At 36.8% G+C, this 15034-nt stretch overlaps 1 protein-coding gene across 2 annotated transcripts in view; it reads right to left on the bottom strand.

Moving 5' to 3' along the window:
- CD2AP (CD2 associated protein) overlaps positions 1–15034 on the bottom strand; it is a 145683-nt gene that overhangs the window by 66030 nt on the left and 64619 nt on the right. For both annotated transcript variants that reach the window (XM_049893810.1, XM_049893818.1), the window contains exon 3: positions 9798–9951. In XM_049893810.1, the coding sequence (XP_049749767.1) occupies positions 9798–9951 (154 nt within the window). The remainder of the gene's footprint in view (positions 1–9797; positions 9952–15034) is intronic.

Here is a 15034-nt window from a genome sequence, read left to right as displayed (position 1 = left end):
ATATCCTAAAATTTTATAGAAAGGGGAGGTTTGAACTGGAGCAGATGTGGAAGGCTTTGAAGAAAACACGGTAGCAGTTATACAATGAAAGATGAACAAGATGCAAGAAGGTGGGAAAAAGGTGGCAGATAGTCTAGATCAAAGAAACAATTTTACCAATGAAATGGGAGTTGCTAATATAGGAAGGATCTTGATGAAAGCAGAGAATACCAGAAAAATGTTTACCTGTGTTTTATTGGCTATGCAAAGGCATTCCTCTGTATAGATCAAAACAAATTATAGACAACACTGTGAGGAATGGGAACTCCAGAACACTTAATTGTGCTCATGAGAAACCTGTACACAGATGACGAGGAAGTTGTTCAAAAAGAACAAGTGGATACTGCATGATTTAAAATCAGGAAGGACATGCGTCAGGACTGTATCCTTTCATCATACTTATTCAATCTGTATGCTGAGCAAATAATCTGAGAAGCTGGACTATGTGAAGAAGAAGGTGTCACCAAGATTGGAAGAGACTCATTAACAACCTGTGATATGCAGATGACACAACCCTGCTTGCTGAAAGTGAAGAGGCCTTGAAGCACTTACTGATGAAGGTCAAAGACTACAGCCTTCAGTATGGATTATACCTCAACATAAAGAAAACAAAAACCCTCACAACTGGACCAATAAGCAACATCATGATAAATGGAGGAAAGACTGAAGTTGTCAAGAATTTCATCTTACTGAGATCCACAATCAACAGCCGTGGAAGCAGCCGTCAAAAAATCAAAACTATTTATTGCATTAGGAATATCTGCTGCAAAAGACTTCTTTTAAAAATGTGTTAAAAAGTAAAGACATCACTTTGAAGAATCAAAGGCATGGTATTTTCAACTGCCTCACATGCATGTGAAAGATGGACAAAGAATAAGGAAGACCAAAGAACAATCAGTGCCTTTAAATTATGGTATTGGTAAAGAATAGTGAATATAACATGGACTGCCAAAAGAACAAACAAGTCTGTCTTAGAAGAAGTATAGCCAGAACGCTCCTTGGAAGCAAGGATGACAAGACTTCGTCTCACATACTTTGGTCATATTATCAGGAGGAACCAGTCCCTGGAGAGAGGCATCATACTGGTAAAGCAGAAGGTCAGCATAAAAGAGGAATACTCTCAGTGAGACAGACTGCCGCAGTGGCTGCAACAATGGGCTCAAGCATAGCAACGTGAGGATGGTACAGGACTGGGCAGTGTTTCCTTCTACTGTACACAGGGTCGCTATGAGGCAGAACCAACTCGACAGTACCTAACAACACCAAATATAAGATTCTAAGGAGACTTTTTACTAGCAAAGAAGAATCATCCTGAGAAGTAATCTAGCTAAGTAGAATTCTACTGCATCAAACCACGGTCATAAGCCATCTCCAAATAAACTTTACACGGTAAAGAAAGACTCCATCAACAATAGAAACATCACTGGCTTGGAAGTCAGAAGACTTGGGTTTCAGTACTAGCTGTCAATAACCAGTTAAACAGAAAAACCAAACCTGCTACCGTCAAGTTGATTCTGACTCATAGCGACCCTACAGGACAGAGTAGAACTGCCCCATAGAGTTTCCAAGGAGCTCCTGGTGGATTCAGACTGCTGACCTTCTGGTGAGGAGCTATAGCCAGTTATTTAACCTAAAGTCTCTAGGAATCAATTTCCTTAACTATAAAAGAGCTGGACTAGATAACTATTACAGTTACTTTAGCTCCAACATGATATGAATCTATGCAACTGTTTGTCAGGACAAAAAATAAATCTAATTGAACCCCCAAAATAACATAAAAAAAAGAAGGTGAATTAAAGGCAACCAACAGCCTGGCAAAGGTGAAAAACAGACATGACAATCAGAAGAATCAAGAACTTCCAAATAAGAAACAGTGATACTGGAGGTTTCACTTTAGCAATAGGCTTTCCCTGTGCTTCCTAAAGAAATTCACAATTACATCTGATTTAAAAAAAAAAAAAAAAAAAGCTCTACAATAAAAGAAACTAAACAAGCTAAATCCTGCTCATGATTTTAAAACTAGCCTAGAGTTCACAACAAAATTTTTCAAATGTCACCTTCCATCAGTTGTCAGGGTAAAATTTTAAGTAATAATTAAAGAATAGCAGTTTTACACAAAAGGAGCCCTGGTAGTGCAATGGTTAAGCACTTGGCTGCTAACCAAAAGGTCGGTGGTTAGAGCCCGCCAGGCATTCTGTGGGCAAAAGTCCTGGCTATCTCCTCCTGTAAAGATTAAAAAAAAAACGCTATGGGGCATTTCTACTCTGTTGTATAGGGTTGTTATGTGTTGGAATAGACTCGACCGCATACTAGAAGAGTTTTATGCCTACTGCTGGAAAGCTTCTCATCCCTTACACTAGAGATAAAAATTGTTTCTAAGTACTTTTTTGCAAACTGATGCAGTGGCTTTGAAAAAATTTGTTCATAAATGTGTTCTCTGCAGTTAGCACTTCATAGACAAGGGAAAAACAATATTATTGCAAAGAAAAAAATTTATTTTGCTAAGGTGCTCTTCAAAGAAGGAAATCCTTTCCATCTTTCTGATAATTCTTTAAAAAATGATTTATTTTTTTAATAAGTATCAATATCTTTTAAAATCAGAGTTAAGATGAACAAAGAGTATTAATTAACCCCCTTCAAAGCATGTAAATTAACTGAGTGATCTCGTTACATTTTAACAAAAAGCTATGCTTGACTTTTTTTCATCTCACCTTAAGCATAATTCTCCAGAGTGTTTTCCATTTTTCACAAGAAACTGCCACACTGGAAAAAAGCATCTTAACAACTCCCATTACTACCACAAAATGTGTGTCACTTATTTAAAAAAAGAAAAAATTTTCACATGATTCCCTACTTAAAATACTGTTCACTTATAAATTAAGGTGACTGCCTATATTGAGGAGCCCTGGTGGTGCAGTGGTTAAGAGCTCTGCTGCTAACCAAAAGGTCAGCAGTTCGAATACATTAGCTGCTCCTTGGAAACCTATGGGGCAGCTCTGTTCTGTCCTATAGGGTCGCTATGAGTCAGAATTGACTTGACAAGCAACAGGTTTGGGTCTTTGTGGTTTGGCCTATAATAAATTCACCTGTTAATTTAACTGGTAACATAAAGGAATTTGGAGATTTTTCACATTTCAAATTACACACACAGTCTACCCACAGATGTGGATGGTGTAGTTGTGTGGCATCGAGTTGATTCAACTCATAGCAACCCTATAAGACAAAGTAGAACTGTCCCTAGGGTTTCCTGGGTTGTAATTTTTACAGGAGAAGATCGCTGGGACTTTTCTCCCGCGGGGTGGCTGATGGGTTTGAACTGCCAATCTTTCGTTTAACAGCCAAGCACTAAACCATTCTGCCACCAGGGGTCCTTTACCTATACATATTGGTCAATAAGTATTTATGAAATTTCGAAATGTATCAGAACCCATGCTAAGTACAAAAAAAGGGGGGGGGGGAGCCGGAGAACAGTTACCGATACAAACTACCAATATAAGAAATTAGGTTAATTTTTAAAAATAACTATGACTAGTATTTTCTTATCATAAGTTACCTCCACACAGCTTTACAGATCTATAAAGAAATTATAAGTAAAGATATTAACAAGGGAGAGAATGAAGGATATATACCCAAACAGGGACATACTTCATGTCTTTTAAGTCCCACTACTACTGTGAAGTATTTCACAAATGTTTACCAGACAACAGATCATAAAGACTTCATTTTACTGATAAGGAAAACAGAAACTCAGAAGTTAAATAATCTGCCCAAGATCGTAGAGTTAAAAACAGGCAAAACTAGAATTATACCTACTTCTGACTCCTAAACCTATTTATTACCTTTACACTATATCATGCCACCTCCTTTACACAGTAACACAGCTCAAACAATCTAGCCACATTTGATCCTTATTTCCTGAAAATACCATGTCCTTGCTTACCTCTGCATCTTTGTCAAAGGTAACAAGTCTACCTAAAATGCCTTATTTCCCAGTCTCGATGTGTATCACACATCGTACTTCAAGCAGCAGCTTATACACACCTTGGTAGACAACCCCACTATAGAACTGTCTCTTCATTTGAATCATCACTGCACATTATGTATGCCTCTGAATGTTAATAGAATAAAATATTATAATAGCAATTACAAGCATTTATCAAGCACTTTTTACAATAAGTACTTTTCATGTCATGATACCTACAAATCATATGAGGTAATTATTAGTATCATCCTTATTTTACAGCAGTTTGATGTTTTTCCCCAGCTAGACTAAGTTCTGACTCAGGATCCAGACCCAGCTTTACTTGACAGATTTAAGTGTCTTACACTAACAGTGTTTCTCATGATCTTGGTACCCTCAGGTGATAAGGCGTTAAGTAAATAAGTGTTCAAAAATTTCAAAAAAACTTTTCAGAAATGCCTTATATTTTAAAAAACTGAAATTTGGCAATCATTTAAATCATTGTTTTTCTTATTCTCTTTCTACTGAAACAGAAAATACCTTATTTTTCAATTGTAGGTCATCAAAAATTTTAAGTATTTTATGGTTCTGAAAAATAGTTCTAAATATTCAGATCAAACAGAGTTCTTAAACTATGGAACTATTTCTCATTGAAGACTGTTGTTTTAATCCTTCCATCAAATGCTAAAATGAAGAGTATGCCACACTCAGAAGCTGGAAGGTTATAAACACTTAACCTTCAGAAAAAGCAGTAAAAGGATTCCTGATCCACTTTTTAGTTCTATTTGGGTCTAGAAAGAAATAGCTTCAGGTTTTATTGTAACATTTAAATTTTTAATGTGTCAAAAAGTTTTCATGAATTTCCTTCTCCAAAAAGCAAAGCAAATCAACAAATGTTAAGAAACACAACGACTTGGACATTTACTACACAGGTGAATCTTCTTTAAAAATTCTTTCTCTTCTCCTCCTCAATAAAAAGATTATAATATTTAGCCCATTAAATGAAAGATTCAAGCTATTCAAAATACTAGATATATTGCTGAGATGTACCCCTTGAGTAAGACACTCAAAATCTTAGGGAAAAAAAATTCTCGTGTGATTAGGGATGATGTGTCATGTCTTACAAAGTACTTTCACCATATTCAGTAAAGTAATGTAGCTGTAGATAAAGTGAATGTGGCAAGTGTTATCAGCAAATTTAGACGAAGAGAGCACTATGTTCACTGTATAATTATTCTTACAAATTTTCAAAAGAGAAAATTAGAATACCCTACCCCATTCATCTAAGGGCTTCGGGGTTGGGCCGGAATCATCTGAATGAGTCTTTTTCTCCTTAGGAGTCAGAATATTTCAGTGTCAAAAAGCAGAGCCTGAACGTACATACATGCCCATTTTTTCAAAAAAAAAAATGTATGATGCAAAGATTCATATTCAGTGGCCACAATTTGACAGTATTCAGAATTTTCATTGTTTTCCTCAGCACTCACTCCACATCAGGAGGCATACCGTTTACCACCAACTGTTCTCTAGGAATAGAACACTGGGCAGCCTGGCAGTCTTGTCGCTAATTTTCCACGTAGTAACATCGTTTCTTTCAGTACACACACTAGTCATCCATCACTACAAATCACTATGTATTTTTTACATTCAAAATAATTATTAACTAGATGCAACAACACTTCTGCAGCGCGAGTTTCCAGTAATAAGGAAAACAAAGCAAGCACCGATGTCTTCCCTCACGCACACCAAAAGTAGATTCACATCTGGCGTCAATTTCTTCCAAATGTAAAGTGAAATAACTACTAACACTTCACACTGAATGCCGTTTAGATTTGTGATGCCAAAAGACACTTTTTTTTTTTTTTACTTTCTAAGCAAAATAAACTGCTCTTATCATTGTGACTGATTTTGCAAGCACCTCAGCAATAATGTGTCTTGTACCTGTATTTGGTATAAAAAGTGTAAATTCGATCTCTTTAACTTTAGCAACTATAGTAATCAACTTTATCCTGGGAAACACTATTCTGTGCTTGCTCTAGAAAATACCTGTTTGTTTAACCTGAGAAGTTACCATGTTTAACTGAGAAATGATAGCAAAAGTTTCAATGGTTTCATGACTAAGTTCTACTAAAAAAATCAACACATAGGTAACTAGGGAAAAATGGCTTACTAGTCCAATAAAAACCAGTTTCTAGACATTCAAGATCATACTATTTAAACCTCTCCTTTTCAGTTGTTTAGACAAAATCAGTACACATACAGATTCACTTCTCTCTGCACACAGATTTAAATTGAACATTCACACTGCGCTATTGACCTTTACAAAAATTCTGGATTTTTGTTCTATTTTGTTTTGAAAATATTAGTATAATATTGGTTAGTAGTTTCCACCACTATTTAACCCAGCAATGAGCCACCTTTGAATAAATTATTTATTTTGTGAATTAGGGATATGATGTAAACTAATAGGAACAAAAAAATTCAGATCTAATAAATGTAAACAATAATACATAAATAACAGGAAGGCAAAAACAACCTGCATCCTGTTTTAAATGTGAGCTGATACCAAATGACCAATTTAGTCCTTTCAACACATGCATCTAAAAACAAGTTATAAACGATCCTTAGGAAAAAGTTTAAGCCTCTGCAACCAACTACTTAATGGTTTTTCCTTTTAACAAGAAGACTTTTGTCCAATGTTCTTAAGGAAGGTGAAATTTACTATGTCCTTTCCTATTAGGAGACAAAAATGAATAAAATATTTATAATCTTGAAGCTTTCTGTCTAGCCTCTACTTCAAAAGAAATTTGTCCCTTTGTAGTTCACTAAAGCTAAAGAAAGCTGTAACAGGATTTTACTATTGGCAGAGATCATAACTCTTCTACGGGCTTAAAATTTCTCCCTGTACCCTGTCTGGAGCAAGGGAGAATGAAGAAAACCAAAGACATAAAGAATAGTCCAACTACCACAGCTTCCACCAGACTGAGTCCAACACAACTAGATGATGTCTGGCCATCACCACCACTGACTGCTCTGACAAGGATCACAATAGAGAGCCCAGGACAGAGCTGGAGAAAAATGTAGAGCAAAATTTTAACTCACAAAAAAAGACCAGACTTACTGGTCTGACAGAGACTGGAGAAACCCCAAGAGTATGGCCCCCGGACACCCTTTTAATTCAGTGCTGAAGTCACTCCTGAGGTTCACCCTTCAGTCAAAGATTAGGCAGGCCGATAAACATTAATACCCATAGCTCAACCTGTATACGAGACTAAATGGGCACACCAGCCCAGGGGCAAGGACAAGAATGCACGAGGGGACAGGAAACCTGGAAGAATGGAAATGGAAAACTGAAGGCTGAAGAGGGGAGACTGTTGACAAGTGGGGGGGTTGGCAACCCCGGTCACAAAACTGTGTGTATTAACTGTTAAATGAGAAACTACTTTTGGTCTGTAAACCTTCATCTAAAGCACAAAAAAAAAAAAAAAGAAAGAAAAAAAATTTCTCCCTGTACACAGAAATTCCATATAGATATTAAGCTGCAGGATGAGGACATACTCTGCTTTTTTGTCCCCTGAGCAAACAGACGTTCAAAGTCTGTAGTGCGATTACTTCTGTGTGTAGCCTTTCTAGCCATGGGCTTGTAACTCTACCCAGGTGATTGTGTGATAGGGTAACTGCGGCCTACCAAAAGGATTGGTCAGTTTTGCCTTAAAGAGAGCCAATTTCAGAACAGAGGAGGGGAGCCCACCACCATCAAGGAAGGAGAGACCAGCAGGACAGACGCAGCAGCAGAGACCCAGCAGCAGGAGATGGTGTAGTGCGCTTCCCAGCCCACGGAGTGAGAAAGCTGAGTGCCTTTGAGCAGAGACTGAGGGCCAGGGAGAGGCATGCCTGTGAGCACAGCTGGGGAGAGGCTATCCTGATGGAAGAACTGTATCCTGAGAGTTCTTGAGCCTCAATTGTAACTGTTACTTCCCTAATAAACCCCATAATTGTGAGTACAGTCTGCGAGTTCCACATAGCCATTGCCATGAATTATTGAACCCAGTAGGGAGTGCTGTAGGAGGGACGGTTGGCATCAGAATTAATAAAGATGGTAGAGAGGAGGCTTGTCTGGCCTCCACCTCAGGGGCATCAGCCCTGCGCTGTTCATTTTGGTTCTCCCTCCCCCTTGTAGGGTTTTGGAGGAGGTCAGACACCTTCCCCATGCCGTTTTTACAGAGTCCAAGACCATCAGAGCAACTGAAACTGTCCATTTTCAGAGAGTGGAGTGAAAGCAGTGTGGGTAATATCTAAACTGTTTAGGCACTGCATTTTCTGGGGAATAAAGAACTCATAAAATCTTTTTTATTGGTTTATGTCAGTGTCAGAAAACCTGTTCCCTCTTCATAACAATTATCAAAATATGATGTAACTCAGAGAGCAGAGGTTTCCTCAAATTTAACAGACAGTGGCACAGAAAGTAACAAGTTATTAGAGATATAAAGGGACTCCATAAAAATCATAAACTGTCTTAAATTTCCAATTTGTGAAATCTATATAAACAAAATGTCTTTGTTATAGACTACTCAGTATCACAAGGGATTTACAGACAACAATTTCAAAGCCACTAATCTAAGGTATATGTGATTAAATATTTATTTACTGCTTATCAAATCAAATTGAAAATAGTAATAAGCACTCAATCTCTCAAGGGGCTTCAGGTTCTACTGTATTAAAACACTTGGTTATCTGCTCCCATAGAATCTTGTACTCCTTCATACATGTTGAATGTTTTGTACTTTTTAAATAAATCTTTCCTAAGACTATAAGTTCTTTGAGAAAAGTAACATTATCTGTGTTCTTTACCAATGTCTCACCAGCAGCCCAGAGCTCGGTGTCTGGCAAATAACAAACGAAAAATTACTATTACTTGGATTGAATAATGAATAACAGCCACAGAATTAATGTTTATTGAACTACTGGATTACTCTTCACAATAACTCTGTGAAATCAGGTATTGGCCTTTTCTAACATATTAATAAAACTCAAGAGAATTTAAATGTTCTGTCCAAGGTGACAAGACAAACTCAATTCCATCTGATTTCAAACATGGTGGTCTCCACATGACAAGTTAGCTTTGTTCTTTCAACATATTTACAAAAGTGCAAAATATTTAAAAGGCACTTTGCTAGGCCAGTTACCTTTGAAAACTTGAAACCTGCGAAAGCCAGAACCTGTGTAAGGCAGAAACCTGTCAGAGAAGGAAAGCTCAAATATTTTCTACTAAAACATGCAACAGAAAAGTGGTAAGACTGTACCCTTTCAAACGTGGAAAACCTGTGAGATCCAGAAAAATATGAGCAGTCCTGTTGAGTTCCAGCTCTCAAAGTTTTCATTGTATATGCTCATATGTTTAACCACTAAAGAAAAAGGACTATCAAAATTCTTCTATCTATACTGTGTGAGGATCAGCAGACATTGTAGCGTCCCGTTAAATAAACTGTATTAGAAAGCAACTGAGGCGAAGTGTTGACCATTTAGTGGGGTCTGTAAGACTAATAATAAAGCCTTATATTTTAACTTGTAATTCCTATAGAAGACTGTCAGCTACTCATGCTTGACTATCAGTATGTTATTGACTATACACAACTAAAAATGAAGATTGGACCAATATCTAATAATGTAAGAAGTAAAAAGTTACTGTGGTCTGCTGCAGAAGGCTGAGCTATTTTTTCTTAACATTGTTTATGAATGGTTATAAAATATTCTTCTATTTTTATGACATTAAACAGAAAAGAAAGTATTTACATACTCTTCTTGATGTTTTTGGTTTGTGGATGTGGCTGAATTCCTCCAGCTGGAAGTCCATAGGTGCTTATTCGTTGTACAAGACTTGCTACATTCCCATGCCTTTCCCGTTTGATGGGCAAATTGTCATCCCTGGATTCTGTCTCTCTCTTAATTTCCTATAAAAGGGAGTATCAGTAAATAGGTTAATTAAATTGTATTTTATTTAAACTCTCAAATAAAACCAGGTACAGTGACTGTTACATAAATCATAGTATTCATAGTTTTCAACCTTGTTCTCTGCCCAAACACATCTGAAGAATGCAACACACTTTGGTACCAGTGGCTCATTATGACTTTAAATCTTACCAGAACTGGCAATGGAGGTAAAGAAAGGGAGACTGAAACACCACCCTTATGCCAACACACAAAGTAACCCTAAGATATAGAGATAAGCACTGTATATTTTAAGTCAGGTTTGGGCAGATTTTTTTCTATAAAGGCCTAGATAGTAAATATTTTAGGATTTATAGGCCATACACTCTCTGTTGCAACTACTCAATTCTGCCATTGTAGTGCAAATGTAGTCATATATTACTAAGTCATAAAAACATGGCTATGTTCCAATAAGTTTATTTGTGAACACTAAAATTTCAATTTCATATAATTTTTTAACATGTCACAAACTATTACTCTTGATTTTTTCTCAATCATTTATAAACTTTCTTAGCTCATGGCCTTATAAAAACAGGTGGCGTTGATTTGGCCCATGGGCTGTAGTTTGATGGCCCCTGCTCTAAGTCATCTGAGATTCAGAGAGGGATAAGAACAGGGGTGACCTTCAAAAAAAAAACTGGTGGTACATAAGCACTGAGTAATCACAAAGAATGCATCAATCAATCAGAAAAGACTATAAATAACCTATGTGATCATACCACACATGACAGCTAAACAGAAGTCTCGACGAGTATGAAGTCAGCAAAGGTTCTTACTCCAATGGTAATAAAAAGCATAAGTATTATTATTAGATACATGGTGCTCGTAAGGCTAACGTTTCATATTTGGGGGATAGGGAATAAAACTGGATCCCTACCTCACACAATACCCAAAACCTAGCCCAGGTGAATTAAAAACTTAAATGTATCAAATAAAACTAAAAATATTAGAAGACATAGTAAAAATACTTTTGTAACTTAAGCAAGTATTTTCTTAAGACATTAAAAAGTACAAACCATACAGGAAAAGACTGATACATTTGATATTAAAATTATGAATTTTTGTTCATTGAAACCAACTATTAAGTAAAAACACAAACTGAAAAACCAGAAGATATCTACCACACGTATAGCTAACAAAAAAAAACTGTATTCCAACAATATAAAATTATTCTGATATTAGACATCAGGATAAAGATAAATAATCTTCTATGGTGGTAACTCAAATTGTACTGTGTTTGAAAAAGACAGACAGTGCCCTGCCCCCCCAGAAAAAAACCTTTGGCTATTATTGTCTACAACAAATTTTACAGAGTACCTATGAAGCTTTAATAAGGCCTCCAGTGTTCCTTCCTCTGCCCTTTAATTCTTTTTTACCTAATCGGCCAGTTAATAAAATATATTGTACCATCTAGGATCTATTTTCTACCAACTTCCTTTCCTGACTATGAAAGTGACTCAATGAGATTCAGTAAAAAAAAAAAAAAAAAAAGTCCTCACTTAGAGATGCCATCATATATCGACAAGGCAAACTCTGAATATCATTCTCCAAATGTGAAAGCTTCCTGCACAGTGGATAATGTCACACAAAATTGGCCAAGAAAACATACAATATGGATAATCTCACATAAATAAGAATGTACTAGATAGATAGATAGATTAGTTTTGTTTCACAGATAAGGAATAGGGTGAGAAATGTAAGTGAATGGAGAAGGGTAAGCTAAAAAAGTCTAGAAAAAACCTAGTTATTCTTCATCTATTATGATAATTAACTCAAAATGCTTGAACTCAACTCTACAGTGGATAATGTCACACAAAATTGGCCAAGAAAACATACAATATGGATAATCTCACATAAATAAGAATGTACTAGATAGATAGATAGATTAGTTTTGTTTCACAGATAAGGAATAGGGTGAGAAATGTAAGTGAATGGAGAAGGGTAAGCTAAAAAAGTCTAGAAAAAACCTAGTTATTCTTCATCTATTATGATAATTAACTCATAATGCTTGAACTCAACTCTGAGTGCACTAACCAGAAACTAAACTAAAACCCAAAAACAAACCAAAAAGATAAACTGTCTTAGTCATCTGTGCTGGTATAACAGAAATACCACAAGTAAATAGCTTTAACAAAGAGAAATTTATTCTCTGTCTAGTAGGCTACAAGTCCAAATTCAGGGTGTCAGCTCCAGAGAATGGCTTTTTCTGTCTGTTGGCTCTGGGGGAAGGTCCTTCTTGTCAATCTTCTCCTGGACTAGGAGCTTCTCTGCACAGAAACCCTGTGCCCAAAGGATTCACTCTGCTCCTGGTGCTGCTTTCTTGGTGGTACGAGGTACCCCTCTCTGCTCACTTCCCTTTCTTTTTTATCTAGAGAGATAAAAGGTGGTACAGGCCATACCCCCGGGAAACTCCCTTCACATTGGATCAGGGATGTGACATGGGTAAGGGTGGTATTACATAACCAAAAACCAAATCCGTTGCCGTCGAGTTGATTCCGACTCATAGCGACCCTACAGGACAGGGTAGAGCTGCCCCATAGAGCTTCCAAGGAGTGCCTGGTGGATTCCAACTGCCGACCGTTCGATTAGCAGCCATAGCTCTTAACCACTACACCAGCAGGGTTTCCAATCTAATCCTCTTTTACACAAAATTACAATCACAAAATGGAGGACAACCACAAAATATTGGGAATTATGGCCTAGCCAAATTGATCCACACATGGGGGGGGGGGAGACATAATTCAATGCACGACAATAACCAACAAAATTAGCAAATCACTCCTTAAGATTGTAATATATCTAATGTATAGATATATTTGGTTATCAGTTTTGGTTATCTGATCATGGTTAGTGCAGCATCATGGCTTGAAAACAGAAAGCAATTAACTTCCATTTTACGGAGTTAAAGGTCACAGAGAATAATAAAAACCAGATTAGAGGACCAGTTGCTGTCAGCCTAACCACAGCTCACAGCGTATGTGTCAGAGTAGAACTGTGCTTTGTAAAGTTTCCAGTGGCTAATTTTTTCAGAGACAGATCACTAGGCCTTTCTTCTGGGCACTTCTGCATGAACTCAAACCTTCAGCCTTTCCATTAACCAACTATATGCACCACCCAGGGACTTCAGATTAGAGGACAGTAGCTACTTTTTTTTTTATCTTTATATTTCTCAAATGAAAGATACAGGTTAGCTAATCACCAAATCCCTAAAAAGAGTTATAGTTCTTCTTATGCTAATTAAAATCTAAGGAATATACTAAGTTATATTTAACTTAATATTCAGCATTTCCAGAAGTGTTATGTAAAACTAGTACCCCCTACCTTATGTAAACATAAACCAGAAGATGCACACAAAAAGGTGATGTTAATAAAAAACAAGAAGGAGCAGGCTGTTTTGTCTTTGACCAAGTCAGTTTTAGTCCACATTTTAAAAACTAGTCTAGAAATGACTGACCTAAGCTTCCAACCTGACAAAAAGTTTTATGCTATTCCTAAAGTTATTCTGTTTTTTGGAATATAAGCAATAGTATATAAAGAATGATTCTAGAAGGAACTACTTCAAAAACCCATTTCCGCTGAGTCAAATTCGACTCATAGTGACCGTACAGGACAGAGAACTGCCCCATAGAGTTTCCAAGGAGCACCTGGTAGATTTGAACTGCCAGCCTTCTGGTTAGCAGCTGTAGCACTTAACCACTTAACCACTTATTAGATTTTTCTTTTATTATGATTAAATTAAATTGGATATTTACCAAAAATCCTTAAGTCCAAAGTAAAATGACCAAAGAAAATCTCCTTAATATGAAATTAGTGCATCCTATGCTCTGAAGGCGAACATATCAAAATCAGTAAGGAAAACAACAATGGCAGATATAATATCAGCAGGTCCAGTTTCAAAGATTCTAAATTTAATTTTCTCCCCAGATCTGTTTTTCTCCACATAATTGTTGTCTCTCCCAATTTGGACAAATGGCCTCCCTATTTCAACTTCCCCATCCCTGCCTGGAAAAGGCAGAGGAAGAAAAGAGGGGGAAAAAGTTATGTACATTCACTGTCAGTGGCATCCTACTCCTTTCTTTTTTCTACCTCATGAATGTTAACAAGAGGCAAGTGAAGTATAGAGGAAAACACTAAGAACTGTTCTCTTAACCATATTCTTTCTAACATACCACACAATAAATGGATTGAAAATCTCTAATGATTTATCATGGTCATACTTTTTCATACTAGTTTTATTGATTTAAGAAATACTATTTGTGCTTTCACCAGGCACTCCTTAGAAACTCTGGGGCAGCTCTACTCTGTCGTACAGGGTCACTATGAGTCGGAATCAACTCAATGGCAGTAGGTTTTGGTTTTGAGTTTATTTGTGCTTTCAGCCCTAGGATAAAAAGGGCTCAGGATAAAAACTGCAGGGAGTGAGAATCTATTCTGTCTATGATCCTCTGACTCAAAAGACATTAGGCCTGCATAGGAGATCCTTCTCTCAAAGCCCCTAGACTCCTTGAAGCCACAGATGGCAGGGACAAACAGGCAATGAGCGCTGTCCAAGAAGTAAGCCCAGAATATATCCCAGATACCCAGCTTCTGGTACTCTAGCTTCCCTGATACCTGGTTTAAATTATTTCTATAGTGGCAACCAACCTGAGAAGACCCCAGGTGACACAAACAGTTAAGCACTTGTCTACTAACCAAAAGGTTGGTGGTTTAAATCCAGCCAGAGGCACTTCGGAAGAAAGGCCTGGCAATCTACTTTCAAAAGGTCAGTCATTGAAAACTCCACAGAACACAATTCTACTCTGACATACATGAAGTCGCCATGAGTTTTAGAAGTGGCTCAAAAACAACTGTTTAGTTTTAACTATCTTGAGATATCTTAGCAGACATAAAATATATTAACCTCTTAAGGAGAAAAATTAGAATTTAACTTTCCAGATTAATTCCTGGGTAATGATTTACATAATGTCTTGAACTTGTATTTACAGTGTGAAGAGTAATATAAGAAGAGCACATATATTGCAATCCAGTTTAAAACATTTTCTTTGG

The sequence above is a fragment of the Elephas maximus genome, chromosome 1, assembly GCF_024166365.1.
Source record: "Elephas maximus indicus isolate mEleMax1 chromosome 1, mEleMax1 primary haplotype, whole genome shotgun sequence".
NCBI classification, from domain to species: Eukaryota; Metazoa; Chordata; class Mammalia; order Proboscidea; family Elephantidae; genus Elephas; species Elephas maximus.
The sequence above is the reverse complement of the archived record's forward strand: the minus strand, read 5'-3'. Positions and strand labels throughout refer to the sequence as shown.